Source organism: Scatophagus argus, chromosome 18 (assembly GCF_020382885.2).
Source record: "Scatophagus argus isolate fScaArg1 chromosome 18, fScaArg1.pri, whole genome shotgun sequence".
Lineage (NCBI taxonomy): Eukaryota > Metazoa > Chordata > Actinopteri > Scatophagidae > Scatophagus > Scatophagus argus.
The window spans coordinates 9,058,473-9,073,874 of NC_058510.1; the positions used below are offsets into that span (position 1 = coordinate 9,058,473).

The 15,402-nt window shown below is 41.0% G+C and overlaps 1 protein-coding gene across 1 annotated transcript; it reads left to right on the forward strand.

Moving 5' to 3' along the window:
- Nucleotides 1-6,262: 6,262 nt before the first annotated feature.
- On the forward strand, nt 6,263-7,950 carry LOC124049984 (oxygen-regulated protein 1). Its single transcript, XM_046372146.1, has 2 exons — nt 6,263-6,904; nt 7,780-7,950. Exons 1-2 carry the CDS (start codon nt 6,263-6,265, stop codon nt 7,948-7,950), a joined length of 813 nt encoding a protein of 270 aa, XP_046228102.1.
- Nucleotides 7,951-15,402: the final 7,452 nt, after the last annotated feature.

Here is a 15,402-nt window from a genome sequence, read left to right on the forward strand (position 1 = left end):
AAGATGGAAGCATAGCATTGTCCCAAATGTGTGTGGTATGCCGAACCATTAAGATTTCCCTTCACTGGAAGTGAAGGGCTGAGCCCAACTCTCGAAAAACAACTATATCCCAATACTTTTGTCTATAAAATGTATATACCAGTCAGTCTCTGTATTCTTCTTCAAAACAGTTCATGTCTTCTTAACAAGGACGTCCTCATTTCCTTACCAGTGATAGTCAAATAGAATATCTTCCTGATTTGGCCGTAACAGTAGGTTAATCAGTAGTAGCTAAATCCAATAATTTACTTTCAGTATCCACAGAACTACTAATATTATGATTTACTTAAGATCAACTATGACATTCCCTTACAGTATACGCAAACAACAGACACCATCTCCACTGAAATCGATGGAGGTGGTAGCCTGTTGTTAACCCTGAGCAGCAGGAACACTGATAGTTAACAGCCCACTGAGACAAGTCAAACAGTGGGCGACTCAGATTCACCACATCCTTTTGTTGTCAGCCGAGTGAATGTCAAGGCCAGCTGAATAAGTCTTTATCTCGGCCTCGGCGTGTGTGTGTGTGCGTGTGTGTATGTGTGTGTCAGCTAGTGCATATGAATAAAAGAGAGGAGAAGTAATGACTACGTGCACATTCCTGTGTATATGCCCACTGGTAAATGTGTGTATGAGTGTGTGCTTGTGCTGCAAACAGTACGTGTGCTGTTTGCAGAGTCTGGAAAGTCCATTTGTGTGGCGGTCAGGATGCCAGTGTCTCACACAGGGAGGCTGCCTGTCTCGCCCTCTCCACTCCACTCAGCTCTGCCGCTCAGTGACTGACCCTTAATCAGAGGAAGGTTGTCTGATGCGAGTACAGACGGATAAATCACTCCTCACCCAGGGCTGCTATCTGGGTCGCGCGTAGCCAGGTTGTCCCGTCAGCGGACTGGCCCTCCGCCCGGGCCCTCCAAAGCTAACAGCCATGTGGTATTGAGCCCTTTGGTGAGGAGGACCCTGCCTGCCATTGGCCTCTGGAGAATAATAGTCCACATTCTGAGCATATCAGTATTTATATTGCTGTAGAGAGACTTGGCTGTCGATACACAGTGCGCTCACAATCTGCATTCATTCAAAAGACACCGATTTGACACATAGTTTTTTAATGCACTGTTGTATTTTGTATATTTATTTTTTTGGTCCTTAGACTGCAGTGTATGTTGTTGTTTGTGATGTCTATAAACTGCTGCCATCTTGGGCAAGGCTCTAAGACTATTATAGAAAAATAATGGTTAAAAGAAAAAAGAAGGAAAATGCTGTCCTAGATATATAATTGAATATGTGGTTATAGTTTATGTGATAAAACAATATAAAAATACTCCATTACATGTAAAAGTGGCAAAATGTGTCTTGTGTAAAAGTAATTAAAATGTGTAAAAGTATTAATAGCACATGATGAATGTACTGAAAAAAAGAAATTTTAGCAGCAGAGAAATGGCTTCACAAGTACAAGATTAATAGTGTTTTGTTTGTTTTTTCCCGCAGAAAGCCTATCTTAGCATAATTGGCTACAATTAATGCTAACACTAGCTAACATCAGCCATATACTGATATGCCAGTATTGCATACTGATATGCCAATGTATGTAGTTTATTGTTATCACAAAATCAGTGTATTAGTGTGTTAGGTTTTGTGCAATTATACTATAGTGTGTGGCCAGTGTCATTTATATGATAATATGAAGATAATATGATAATATGAACTGTTAGCTAGCTAATTACTGCTAATTAACCTTCTGACTAATGTTAGCACTCAACAGAAAATTTCAGTCCTTCTGTAACATGAGTCACCAAGCTGCATAAGGTAACATTAAAAACAATAAAAAAAAACTTACTGCAGAAGAATTATACTTTTCTAATGTACTTTATAGCATATCAGGGAAGTATAAAAGTACCCCAAAAAGTACAATACTTTCACATATGCTCAGTAATACTTTCCAAGAAACATTTTTTTTACATGTTTGCCATTGAACAATTAAAGCAGATGAAGTCAAGAGAAGGAAAAGATTAAGAAAATGAAAATGTGAAAACAATCACCAAGCCTCTGATGGTAATTACCAAGAATTGTGGTCAGTCTCAGTGCGGCCTAATTGAATAATGGTCATATCAGCAAATGAGTGGGGGTGAGAAGTGATTTACTGCACAGAGAAGCGTGCTTATCTTTCCTTCTGTCCCATGCAGGAAACACTGGGATGTCACCAGGCAGATTAAAAGCTTGGCACAGCTGATATGGAGTGCTCAAAATGGATGGGGTGGGGACCTCTGACTGCTGTGCGAGGGGTTGTGGCGGGGAGGGGACAGGCGGTGGTGTGACCTTATGAGTCCTGTTTGGCAGGGATTCATTCAAAACCTGGGAATTCCACTGGAAGTTAAGAGGGGGGAAAAAAGATGTAACATCAGTAACTTGAATGGAATTTTGAATAGTAAGCATATTTCTGTCTCAGTGTCTGCCAAGCGACATTTTTGTTATCTCACAGTTAACTGCCCTCAAAGGAAAAATGGATTTTATCGCCGTTATAGTATGTATTTAAGAATTCTGGAAGAACAGAATGTGATTTTTAGTGCAAGAAAACCTTATAGGTAATATTTTCAGAATCAGCTGCCTTGCCTTTAATTGAAGTGAATGTTTAAAGCTGCTGTTGGTCACATGCATTGCAACTGTATCACTTATAATTGAATTCCTGACAGCTGCAATGCTTGGAATTTTAACCAGTTCTTACAAGGGCTTCAAAATGCTGGGCTGAGCTGAGCATTTTATTTCAAACGACTACAGAGGCTAGACACCGCACAACATCAGAGCAAACTGCAGTTCATTTTTATCCAGTCACCGAAGTATTTCTGCGCTAAGCGGGACATACCTGGAGTGAGCAGAGACTCTTTGCTTTTAGAGTTGAGGCAATATATGCCGTCTGAAGAGAGGTCTTTGATGGGAACACAGGCAGACAAATCTGGAGGAGCAGCTGCATGGAGGACGCTGGGCCAAATATAGAAAGGGGACGAGGGCCAAAACATATCACACATTTTTTCCCATTAACAGCATAGGTTTGAATCTAACTTGGCGCCAATTAGTTGCTGTATAGGCGCAACGACTTAAAAATAGAGCATGGCAAGGGTGACAATACACCCGGAACGCAGAGACAGATATCTCTGTCATGGCGGCGTGTGATTTCACGTGTAATCATGTGAAGGAAAAATAACAGTATTCATATCACCAGCTGGTTTGTTCTAACACTGTGACGAGGAAGGTTATGTGACAAATGGAGCTTCAGACGTTTGTTGCTATTACCTGTCATGTTGCTTTGAGTGCAGAGCTTCAGCTCGGGCTTATTTTCAGTCTGATTGTTTGTTTGGCAAGATCTCTGCCGCTGTGTCAGTGTGACCACCCGTATTTTACCCGCCTGGATTCAACATTTCTCTTATCTCTGCAGTGGAGGGCTGGAATGAGAGGCATGCAGGCTTCTGGCCTACCTGTTTACTCTGAGGGTTTCCTCCATTACCCCCTCCCAGCTTCCTCTGAAGGATTTTTCACATTTTTGTGCTCGTTGTTGTTTTGGGAACAGGTCGCGGGCTAGGCACACGGGAGCCTTCTGTGGCATTCCTGAATCTCCGTCTGGAGGGCTCAGCAGGAATTCTTTCCTACAGCACATATTGCCTCCTACATACACACCTGAGATATTTTTTACAGCAGTGAATTAAAGTATGTCATAATGTCATCACTTTATCTTTTCATACTGAGCTTGACACTGAAACCTGATAACTTTTGTATGTTCCTTTGATTCCTTAACCTCAGCCTCAGGTTTACTGTGGAATGAAGTTATCCCTTTTGAACTAATCCCCTTCGCTATACAAATAGACTCGGTTTTGTTCACTGTTATGCAACCCATGATAGTTCATGGTTAAGGATATACATGACCAGCTAATACCCCCAGTAATACGGTTCAACCTAATCTACTGGACTCCACTACCCTTCTAAGCTTAATTGTATTTCTAGAACATGCATGTGTATTTTTGTAAGAACTATGTAAGTGTTTGCTATTAAGGTAACGTCAGTTTTATTTTTAAATGTCTTATTTTAAGACGTGCTGCATGTGTTCGGATCACACAAAAAACTAATGTCGCATATAACTTGATTGTTGATAATAAACCTGATTTCTAATTATTTAGGTATGGAGCTGAATGTTCGCTTCTTTCATTGACAACAAGTGCTCAGGGTCCTGCTAATGTAGAGCCCCTAATCCTTATTATCTAAAGAGATCCTCAATGAGATTACAACCCTGCACGAATATTACACCAGTTTACCATCTGTTGCTCTTCTTTAAATTCATATAACCCTCTGCAGGTGCAGTGTTGTGCTCTCATTTTGGTATCAGATATAAGCAAAACACAAGTACAAAAACATTAAAAGGGGCTGTTATACTGTAAAGCAACCAGTCTAGATCACTCTTGAAACTTCTGTTACTTTAATAACAGTTTTATTTAAGAAGACAAAGGAAGTCAATATTTCACTGACACAAGTTTTGAAAGCAGTGTAAGAGTTTTATTTTTGGGATTTTATTTTAAAATTTGTTTTCATTGAGCAAAAAGACCCAAATGAAAATATATTTTCAGAGAAAATCTTCAGCACAAAGTGTGTCAGGCCTATTTAACCTAAAATATATAATTAATACATCTCAGGGCCTTAGTAAACCTCTTTGCTCTGCATCTCCACATGCATCTGTGTGGCACACCTTTCTGAAGAGGATTTCCAAGCACTGCACTTGCAGGGGAGATTAACTTTGACCAAAGATTAAGCAAATTAACAATGATGGCATCTCCCGAAATAAACCGTTGCTGTGCAGTTAGCTCAACAGCAGTCATGTAGAGCACGGACTAACATTTCATGGATCCTTTCAAAACGGTTGTGAATTTCTTGATGCCAACGTAGGTGAGTTCATTTGAGATCCCGCAATTTTTGTGAATATTTTGCTATCTTGTTTACTGCCCTACAGTTTTAATCTTTATGTGACTGTGACATTTTTGAAATGCCATGAGTATGAATTTGAACCAGATGTTATTTTGTTTTGTTTGCTTGTAACAGCTATTACTACAAATCTGTCATTATTTATTTAAATCATAAAAATTAAATACCACACATTTTTTATCATGTTTAATAAAACTTCAAAAATAATGTTTACTCCTTAAATTTTCATGTGAAAGATAGAATAATTTAATTTAATTTCATGTTTAGTTTTGATTCAATGATTTGTAGTGTTTTCAGACATCAGTTATGTTATACAACATAGGGTTGCTGCTTTCAAAAACTAATTCAGTTCTTGAATGTGTGAATATCATGATATATATTTTTCTGGTATTAAAAGCATACTACTGGAATGTGATGAAAAATTATAATTATTGATGTAACTCTTTCTTTTGCTATAAGAAATACTGGGTGCAGTAAGAGAATAATCTGCCACACTTTGTTCTATCATTTGCTCTTTATCGTGTTGTAAAATCCAGGTAATCAAATAATTGAAGGTACTACTCATGTGGCAGGTTTCCCAGAAGTGAGGTCATGGTACCTGATGGCCACAGTCATACGAAGTAAACAGCATATGTTTGTATGGCGTCATTCAGCTGTTACACCTTAAATTATTTAAGTTGTCTTGATGTGTTGACCCAGTTGCAGCAGTCCTATGAGGGCAAATGTCTCTTTTGATAAATCAATCAAATAAACCCTGTTTGATTCCTCTCATGCTCATTTGATACTGCATCACTGACATGAAAAGGAAGAAAACAAGGAAATTATACCTTTTTCTATGTATACTTATACATTTGGTCAAAACAGTTGATATTTAAAACATATTTTTTTAAGGTTTTTTGGCTTTCACACAGGGCAGCTAGGGGGTTGGTTAGTTGGGGGGTGGATTGGCTTGTGCTGGAGGCTCAGCCTCTGTACGTGGGGTGCACACTCTATTAGGGGAGAGACCAGGACACTCCATCTGTGAGGATTATTGTTTTCTGTAAAAAGCATATTTTGTGTGCAGAAGCAACTAAAGAAAACTCATTAGCATCCTCACTGTTGATTCTGTTGAGGAAGCTTTGCTACCAAAGAATCAAAAGCATCAGTTTCACCAATATTGTACCATCTACCATAGAGAACCTTAGCTGCAGCATGGGAAAATGAGAACCTTTATGTTTCTGTTAACTTAATGCTCTTTTGCTCTTCGTCCAGTCAATCGGCGGTGATGAATGAAACGGGTCTTCGGAGGACCCTCCCTGACCAGTCATCAGGGAGCGGGCACTCCTTTGGCACCCCACGCCACCCAAGCATCATCGAACCTATCCTTTCAAAGCGAGTCTGCTTCTACAAAAGTGGAGATCCTCAGTTCAGTGGCTTGCGGATGGTCATCAACAACCGTACTTTTAAAACATTTGATGCGCTCCTCGACATTCTCTCTAAAAAGGTTCCGCTGCCGTTTGGGGTGAGGAACATCACCACTCCTCGAGGGGTTCATGCAATCTATACTTTGGATGAACTGGAGGATGGGAAATCCTACATCTGCTCTGACAGCCGTAAGGTAAAACCTATCAACCTGGCACTGGCTAGGAAGAGGCTGCCACCCTGGTACCATGCTAGGCCTGCTAGTTCCCGTCGTCAAACAGTACAGCAGGCCAGGTTTTTCCCTGGCCAGAACATCCGCAAAACGGAGCGAGTGGGTGTGCACACACCAAAGAGACTACTGGTTTTTCGCAATGGCATCCCCACCGTAAAACACACTGCGGTGCTTCACAAAAGGACTACGCGTACTTTTGAGTCCATCCTGGAATATATTTCAGAACTTCTCCAGTTCCATGTGGTGAAACTGCACACACCTGATGGCAGACGTGTGAGTGTTCTCTGTCCTCTGGCAATACAACACATGGGAAAGAATTCATTTCTAAGAAGAAAAAAAAAACATGTTTTACAATCACTATAGATTGACATTTTTTCACAAAACGCTGATTCAATCAGAAAGTCCTTCTCTTTTCATATGAAGAGAACCAGAAACAAGTCGTAGACATAAACAAACTAGATGACTGAGCCGGCCAGTCTGCACTTTAAAAGCACATTCAAGTGTAGATTTACCTTGAAAAACCTTGACAATATTGCTACATAACAGTTTCATATCTTAAGAATATATTGTAAGTGATATATAGAGTGGAACACAGTTTTCAGTTTTAAAGACCTTCAAGAATGCATACATCCTTTAAAATTGGTATGTTCAAATACAATGGTAAGATATATGTTTTAAGGATTGGTAGCAGCGTTACTGAACCATAAAGGACTGGTTTGAACCTTGCCTGTTAATAACCATCACATGAGGTGAGAAAGTGTTAAGCTTCTTTAGTAGCTCACCTTAATTCGGAGAAAGTAAGGATAGACCAATTAAGGGCCTGGGTGCTTATAAGGTCTGACGTTCAGCTTTTTTTTTATTTGTTATTGGTATCTGTGTTTTTCTATTTTGTCTCATTTTATTTATACATTTTTTTACCCAATTTATAATACCTGCATAATATGCAGGTATTATAAATTGGAGAGCCTGCTGATATTGCAAGGTGCCATTTTAGCAACTGATAATTTAGACTTGCCATACACCTACATGAATGTAATGTGCATCACTCCCTAAGATACACAGATTCAAAGCTAATATTTTTTTTTTCTCCCCCCTAACACAGTCAGATGCCATTTTAGTGACAAGGCCTTTTGTTCTGTTTACTGCAGGTGGATGGTCTTCCTGGCTTGATATTGTGCCCTGGTATTGTTGTAGCCGCAGGAAGGGAGCCATTCAGGCCTGCAAACTACAATATACAGAAATTATCTGCTCCAGCAATGCTGCCAACTAATCGAATGAGTCTCAGAAGACTAAAGGCTTTTAACCGTAAGTTTACATAAGAATCTTTTGTTTTTATCTCTGTGTAACCATTTTGTTTTATTTAGCTGATGAAACTTTCATTCTCATTATTAATAGCCCTGTATTCATACTGTATGACGCATACAGTGTGTGTGCAGTAATCTACCTGCTCTCATGGGATGAAGATTGGAAAAGTGCTGAGGCAGCGATATTATGCATAATACCGTAGATGACCTACATACCCTGTCTATGTGCCTGTCACATTGTTCTTCATGAGCTGTAAATAGCTGTGTTATCTTTCTAACTTTTCTTTTATTCTCTTCTCCTTTCATGATTCCTGGGTTTCTTCTTTATTCTTTGACGGAAATCTTTGGGTCTTCTACTTCATTTTTCAACATAAACACTTTGTCTGAAAAGGGAAAAAGAAGTCTCTATCATGTACTTCAAGGTCAAGAAAATTCTCCCCCTCATCTGAGAGGTACATTGTGAATCGGATCTATGATTCCATTGCAGAAAGTTCCTGTGACCTACCCAGTAACCCCACAAACTCTGTCGAGCTGGAATCGGGTCGTATAATGGAGTCAGTAACAGAAATAGAGGGTGACACCTTCCTTGACAATGGGGCTGGGGGGCAGGACTGCTTGCTCCCCACAGACGATGACATTGAGAAGTCCTTTCGAGTGAACCAAGATGGTAGCATGACAGTGGAAATGAAGGTGCGGCTGACAATTAAGGAAGAGGAAACCATCCATTGGACGACCACTCTGACACGCTCAAGTGTAGTCAATCAGCTAAATGCAACCTGTTTACCGGAACCTGAGGCAGAGGAGGGGATCAACTCACTGAACTCAAACTCACTGGATTCACAAAGTCCTGCTGCCTCAGTTGGCACCTTAAAAAAGGACAAAACTGAGGATAACAATGATGAGGATCCACCATCGCTGGGCAATGGAGCCCTCAGTGAGAGTAGTAATGAAGAAGATAATATCAAAGTACAGACAGATGTTATGTCCCCAAGAAGAGCTCCAACACCAGGGCACAAACAAATTAGAAAAAAGCAAGCATCTGTGGAGAGCATAAAATCAGTGATGGCAGAGGGGATTCAGGAAGGCATGATTGGTTCTTACTCCTACAGAGGACAGACAGAACATGGAAATATGACTGAGCAGTACTGCATGGTCAGACAGAGTAGCACTAAACCAGTGCCCAAACCCAGAAAACTTGGCTCTTTGGATGCCAACAATATAAGCACCAGAAATGTATCCACATTCAAATCAGAAGGCATGACTGAAATCCTACAGATTGAATCCAGTAGAGAGGAGGTCACTGAAACTGTCCTACATATATATGAACAGCAGACCTGCCAGGATAATTTCTTTGCGAATCTTTGTGCACAGGGTATGTCCGCTTCCAGGATTCCCTTTTATAGGCCAGCTACCTCGGAAACTGCACAGCTCTCCTCCAGTAATGAGTTTGAACCTGAGCTCTGGCGACCATCAACAGCTTCTGAGTCAATAAGCATCTGGAGAGCTGAGAGCATGTCAGTAACATCAGATTTAACATTGCCCTTAGTTAAGATGGGTGGAATACAAGCAACAAGTGCTCAGCAACAGTTCCCAAAGCCTACTAAAGGTAAAGGCAAGCCCCAACAAAGAGAGCGCAATAAAGGTAAGAGGGTAACCTCAAAACCCAAAATGATCAACAGACATGTTCGACAACTTACATCACCAGGACTAAGGCAAGAAGAAAATTCTGCAGAAGCAACCAAGAAACATAAGAAAGTGAAAACCTTCTCCAGTGCTGGGTTCATTAAAAAAATTTATGGGAAGAGATCTAAATCAAAAAGTATGATGAAGCTTAAAAAGAGGCTAACACGAAATGGAGATGGGGGTATTACTACAAAGAGCTCACAACAACTAGATGACACATTAAAATGTGTTTCAGAAGATCAAAATATGGCATCAGGAGTGAAACAAAATATGAGTGACATGCTTTCATTTGAAAAAAGGGTGCAGAATGGTGCTCCCAATAAAGCAAGTCAACCACGGGGACTACTGACACGGCAGACATCAGTGCATCAGGAGAAAAAGAACGAAAACGAGTCCTATAGTGTCAGCGACAGCATGTCACTGCATGATCTGAACTCCTCTGGTTGCGTTAGTAATGAATATGTGGAAAACTGGCTGGAGAAAGCTCACTTTAACCCCACAGCCTACCCAGCTGAGGAAAGTAAAAAATCAGAAGTCGTAACAGTAACAGAGTATGGCGGGTTTGAAGAGGCTGAAAATAAACACAGCTTGATGATTTTAACAGAGGACGGAAAGTGTTTGGAGGAGAGATCAAAAATAAAAACATTTCAGACTCTCGAACCTGACCTACTATCTGAGACTGTGCAAGGAGCTTCTGTCAAGCAAAGAGTCCAATCCTTTGAAAGCAAATTATCAAGTACAACAATGGGGAAAAACAATCAGCAAATCATCCATGGTCCTACAACCATTACAAAGACAGGAAACCACAAAAGTTTAGATGAGGACAAAACAGAAGAAATAAAGCCTCTCAATTGTTCTGAAATAATTCCACCAACTAGTAAAACCTCAAAAGAAATGCCATCAGTGAAAACTAACTCAAGTCCAATCAAAATCTCATTTCAAAATGCAACACCTTTCAATACACTTTCAATGGAGCTACCACCTCCACCACCACCTGCTGAAAACACAGCGCTATCAAACACTGAATATTGTGTGATGGATGCATCCTCAGTAGCCAGCAGCCCATTCTACAGGCTCTCATCAGTGAGCAGTCAAATGTCAGATAATCATCCATTATCCAGCAGTCCTACATCTGACAAGGCCATATTACCTACTGAACACACAATGGAAATGACAACATCAATTCAGACTGACATTCCTTCCATGCTGGGGGAAGCGCCATTACCTAGAAGTCCATCTATTAAAAGGGCCCCTTTGGTCAGTAATCTGTCTCTTGACAGGAAAATGTCTCTCAGAAAGGCTTGTCTGGATAAATATGCTATATGTAGTGAGGCTCCTTCAGAGACAACCAACCAATCATCTACACCCATCAACATAGTGGGTGATAATGTGCTGCCAAACAGCATCTGTTCAACAGGAACACAAAGACAGAGTGAAACCCCTCCAGAAGAAAACAGCTTCTTAGATTTGAAAAATTGTCCATCATGTTGTTCTTCCGCATCTCCCACTAGTTTAACATCTGAAGAGCGAATGTCATCAGCCAGTATTTCATCAAGTGAGGGTTTAATATCAAGTGACATTCAATTTAAAGAGACAAAAACAAATAAAACAGCACTCTTAAGCCAAAAGGAGGCATCATCACCCAAACCCTTGGTGAAGAAAGTAAAACTTACAAGCAGTCCATCTCCAGAGAGAAAATACCAAAACAAGAAATTCTCTTCTGAACTTCTGCACAGCTCTCCAGAATTATCATCAACACATAACCACCCTCCTGATAAAACTAAGTCACCCAATATTGGAGTACGAAAACATGCAGAACCAAACACTAGCCCCTTCACTGAGAGAAAGCATGTGCCTAAACTGCAGAAGAGACCATCTCCATATTCTCAGTCACTGGACATGGCGTCACCACCTGTGAAACATAAATCAAGTAGAAAGTTGCCCTCCAGAAATCTCTCTTCAGACAATGCATCAGAGACAACAAATAAGACAAAAAAGAAAACATTGTCTGAAAGAAAGCATCGCCAAACACTGCAGTCAATAAAATCAACTGCTGAACCGGACAAAACACTAGTCTGTAACACACAGACTGATCAGAGTGATGACAGTCAGGTGAACAAGACAGTTGATCTTCTAACAGAAAGATCCATGGCAGAAACAAAAATAATGCAACAGACATTAAACATCACAAATCAGCCAAACATGAAACCTCTGCTTGAGGACATCTGTTATTCAATAAAATCAATTAGGCAAATCACACAGAACAAACGTCCATCATGTCTGGAAAAGTCCAACAGTCTGCCTGATTTCTCCTCTCATGTGGCCTCTACGTTTGGCTCTTCATCTAAAGCTCTCCTCGCTTTCTTGTCTGTCATGACTCTAAAAGAAGGCCTAATTAACCTAAATATGGATGAGCTTAATGCAAACAATGTCAGCTGTGCTGAGGCTTTAAAGATGATTGATTCTCTAAGAGAAATTGCCAGCATTGAAGATTCACAGAAGTTAAAAGTTAGTTTGTCAAATTTACAACAGTCAGCATCAAAGCAGCTCCTGCAAAGTTGGAAGGGCTTTCAGGAACTCAGCGACAAATGCAAGAGTCGCAGCTCAACCCCAAGTGACTCGGAGAAAGAGCTTACCAAGGCTGGCCTCGAAAAAGACTGTGACATTGACGAAAATGTCATTGATGAGATCATGGACAATCTTGACATACCAGAGAAACTGAGGGAGGAACTTGTCTCCCTTTCAGTGGGTGCCAAAAGAGACAGTGACAATAAAGAGTCTGCCAGGATTATTGAAGAAGTGTCACTAAAAAACAAGGCTAGTATTGCCAAGACATCTTGTTTCTTCACTGAAGATGTTGTTAATATCAGCAATGTCACTCAAGAAGAGAAAGCAAATGTTGACGTGGGCGCCATTATTAAAAAATTCACAGACATTAACAAGCCAACACAATCCAGCATGGGTAGCGTAACAGAGTCAGTGAAACACAAACCAACTGACCAGACAGGTAAAGACAAGAACAGCAAATATGAGAAGAATGGTGTGTCCAAATGTCCAACAGCTGAACTAAATGATCAACAGATACCTGAAGAAAGGCAGCTTTACAGTACAGCATTGTTTGTAAAAGAGCATGAGGAGGATATGCCGTCTTGTAGGGACGCAGTAAATCAAGAAAATCAGGTAGAGAAAAAACAGCAGCAACCCCTGGATGAAGACAAATCAAGTCAAGAAAATGCAAACATGAATGTAGTAGTCACCAGCAACAAAAATCTTGAACAAGACCACCATACCTCTGAGGTAGAGGAGGAAAATGTGGAAGGTAATAAGCTGCAGAGACACAGCAAGGAGAGCATGAGTATCTCTGAAAATGACCATGCCCATGATGACGGCTCATGTCCAGAGCATGAAGAGCAGAACATATCCAGAGCCATGAAAGATTTACAGCATAAAGTGAGCTGTCAGCAAAGTCTATCTAACTCAGAAGCAGGTGAGCAACATAGCTCAGAAGAGGAAAGAGAAGTTCAATGTGAGGGGATACAACATGAGAACCAGGGAAGTGACAACTTGTCCAACCCTGAAAGTCACTCTGAGGAGGAAGAGGACAAGCAACCAAGCTCCAACTGCTACGTAGAACTGAATGTAAGAGGGAGAGAAATGATATCAAGTCCAAATAGACACAAGCACCTGTCAGAGGAAGCACAAACAGAGGTTGAATGCACAGAGTTGAGCAAAGATGTTTTGTCTATTTCTGTAGCTCCATCTAACACAGAAAAAGAACAACAGAGTCAAGAAGGCTGTATAGGACTAAAGGCCAGTGTTGATGAAAACACATGTAACTCAGATGTGGATGAGCCATCTTCAGAGGAAGAGCAGTGTGGAGTTGAGAGTAAAGAACTTGAAGTTATCACTGAGGAAAGCTTGTGTGGCAATGAGAAACAGCAGGACAGCATGAAGGAGGAAAACAACCTTGATGAACTTCCACATCAAACAAAAATATACAGAGAGTTAAGTCAGAGCGTTGTTGAAGGGGATCTAAGTAATTTTATAGAAAACCAGGATGCATATTCTAAAAAGGACAAGAGCAGTTTGATAAAGGCTGACAGAATAGTAAAGCATTATAAATTTAGTGCAGATGAGGATAGTGGGAATGACCACAGCAGCTGTGAAGAACAGGCAGAGGTAGAGCAACCGAAGGTCAAAGATGAGCAGATTAGCAGCTCAATTGAAGAAGAATTAAGCTACTATGAAAAGGAGTCCAGCTCAGAGGAGGAACATGCTAATGTGGACAGATATGTAGAAGAGAGCTGTCCACAATATCAGGAAGCCTCTTCATTGACAACACGGTCTGAAGTTAAAAAATGTGAAAAGGTTGTGGAAAAAGTCAAACAACCATCTGAAGAAACAATAACCCAATCTATCGCAGAGAGGGTAATTCTTCTGGAAAAGCAAGTTGCTGATGCGAGGAGGGGAAAAAATACAACAGCACATTCCTTCACGAGACATTTCTCACAAAGAAATGCTCCTCTTGAGTCAGATGGTGAAGATTCTGAATTGCCCACGTCTGAACCAAGTCTCAGCACCCGTTCAGCCCCTCAGTCATCATTATCTTTCAGCTACGATTCCAGTGGCGTTATAACCACAGAGCCCGAAGGCAACAGGGTCAGATCCATCAGGGAAATGTTTCTGGCAAAGAGTGCCACAGACGTCCAGCGCGGACATAGATGTTTCTCAAGCCTGAAAGCATCACAGCTGTCCGAGTTAAGAGCAGAGACCTCGGCTAGTGGCGGGTATCAGTCTCAGACATCAAGTGAGCTGTCTAGCAGTGATGATGATTCAGCACGGAAATCCATCACTAAAGGCTTTGTGAGAAGAACAATTGAAAGGCTTTATGGCAAGAAAGATGCTAGTCCTGAAGAGGAAGCAAGTAAAAGGCTCCCATCTGAGCCACAACACAAAAACAAAGAGCATTTAAGCTTTTTCTCTCCATTTCACATAGCCCGATCCAAAGCAGTATCTGAATTGTCTTACTTCAACTCCACTAATGCATTGGAGACCTTGGGTGAAGCAACACGATGTGTTGCTTTTAATGCACAAGTTGGGCCAGGGGACAGCGTCCCTATTGATAATGGACGATGGCTCCTTAGAGAGAACACACTGATCAGAAAGTCTGTTTCAGACCCAGTTGGAATAAACAAAGCATTCACAGACCCTCCTCGAGGCAATGAAATGGGTGAGGATACAGAAGAGAACACCGCTTATTCCCTTTTCAGTACAAAGTCTGAGCTGGAGGAGAAGAAGAAGTCATTTTCCAGGAAGTGCACCTATTTTTCTTTGCCCCACGCTAGTGACACAGATGTAGGCCAGGATGACCTAAGCACAGTCAGCAAGAGCAGCGCAAATGGTGACAGTATCATAGACTCAGAGGACACAAAAACGTGGGCAGAGAGGAACGGCATGCTACCTGGGGGTGTGGTTACTGACTTAAAGATGATGAATAACAAAGTGCACCCAATGAAAGAGCTTCCTCCTGATGGTGAGGTTGTCGTCGCACAGCCTAGCAGAGGTCAGGGTGTTGTGAACAGGATTCAGGAGCCTGACATGTTGGACTTACTGTACAATTTTTGTGGTCAGAACTGTCCCATCCTGTAAGGACATCTCTTTTAGCTTGTTAATCACAAAACAAGGTTGAAGGACTTTCTTTGTCTAAGCAACTGTACATTGTTGGGCTACAATATAATGCATTGTCTTTGGTGCCTACATTTTGACATTGCCATAGCCTTGGCA

What these genes read in the sequence shown, in the direction of transcription:
- LOC124049984 (XM_046372146.1), top strand. Translation starts at nt 6,263, where the DNA reads ATGAATGAAACGGGTCTTCGGAGGACCCTCCCTGACCAGTCATCAGGG. An exon ending in ACACACCTGATGGCAGACGT is followed by an intron (nt 6,905 to 7,779) that starts GTGAGTGTTCTC and finishes TGTTTACTGCAG; the next exon opens with GTGGATGGTCTTCCTGGCTT.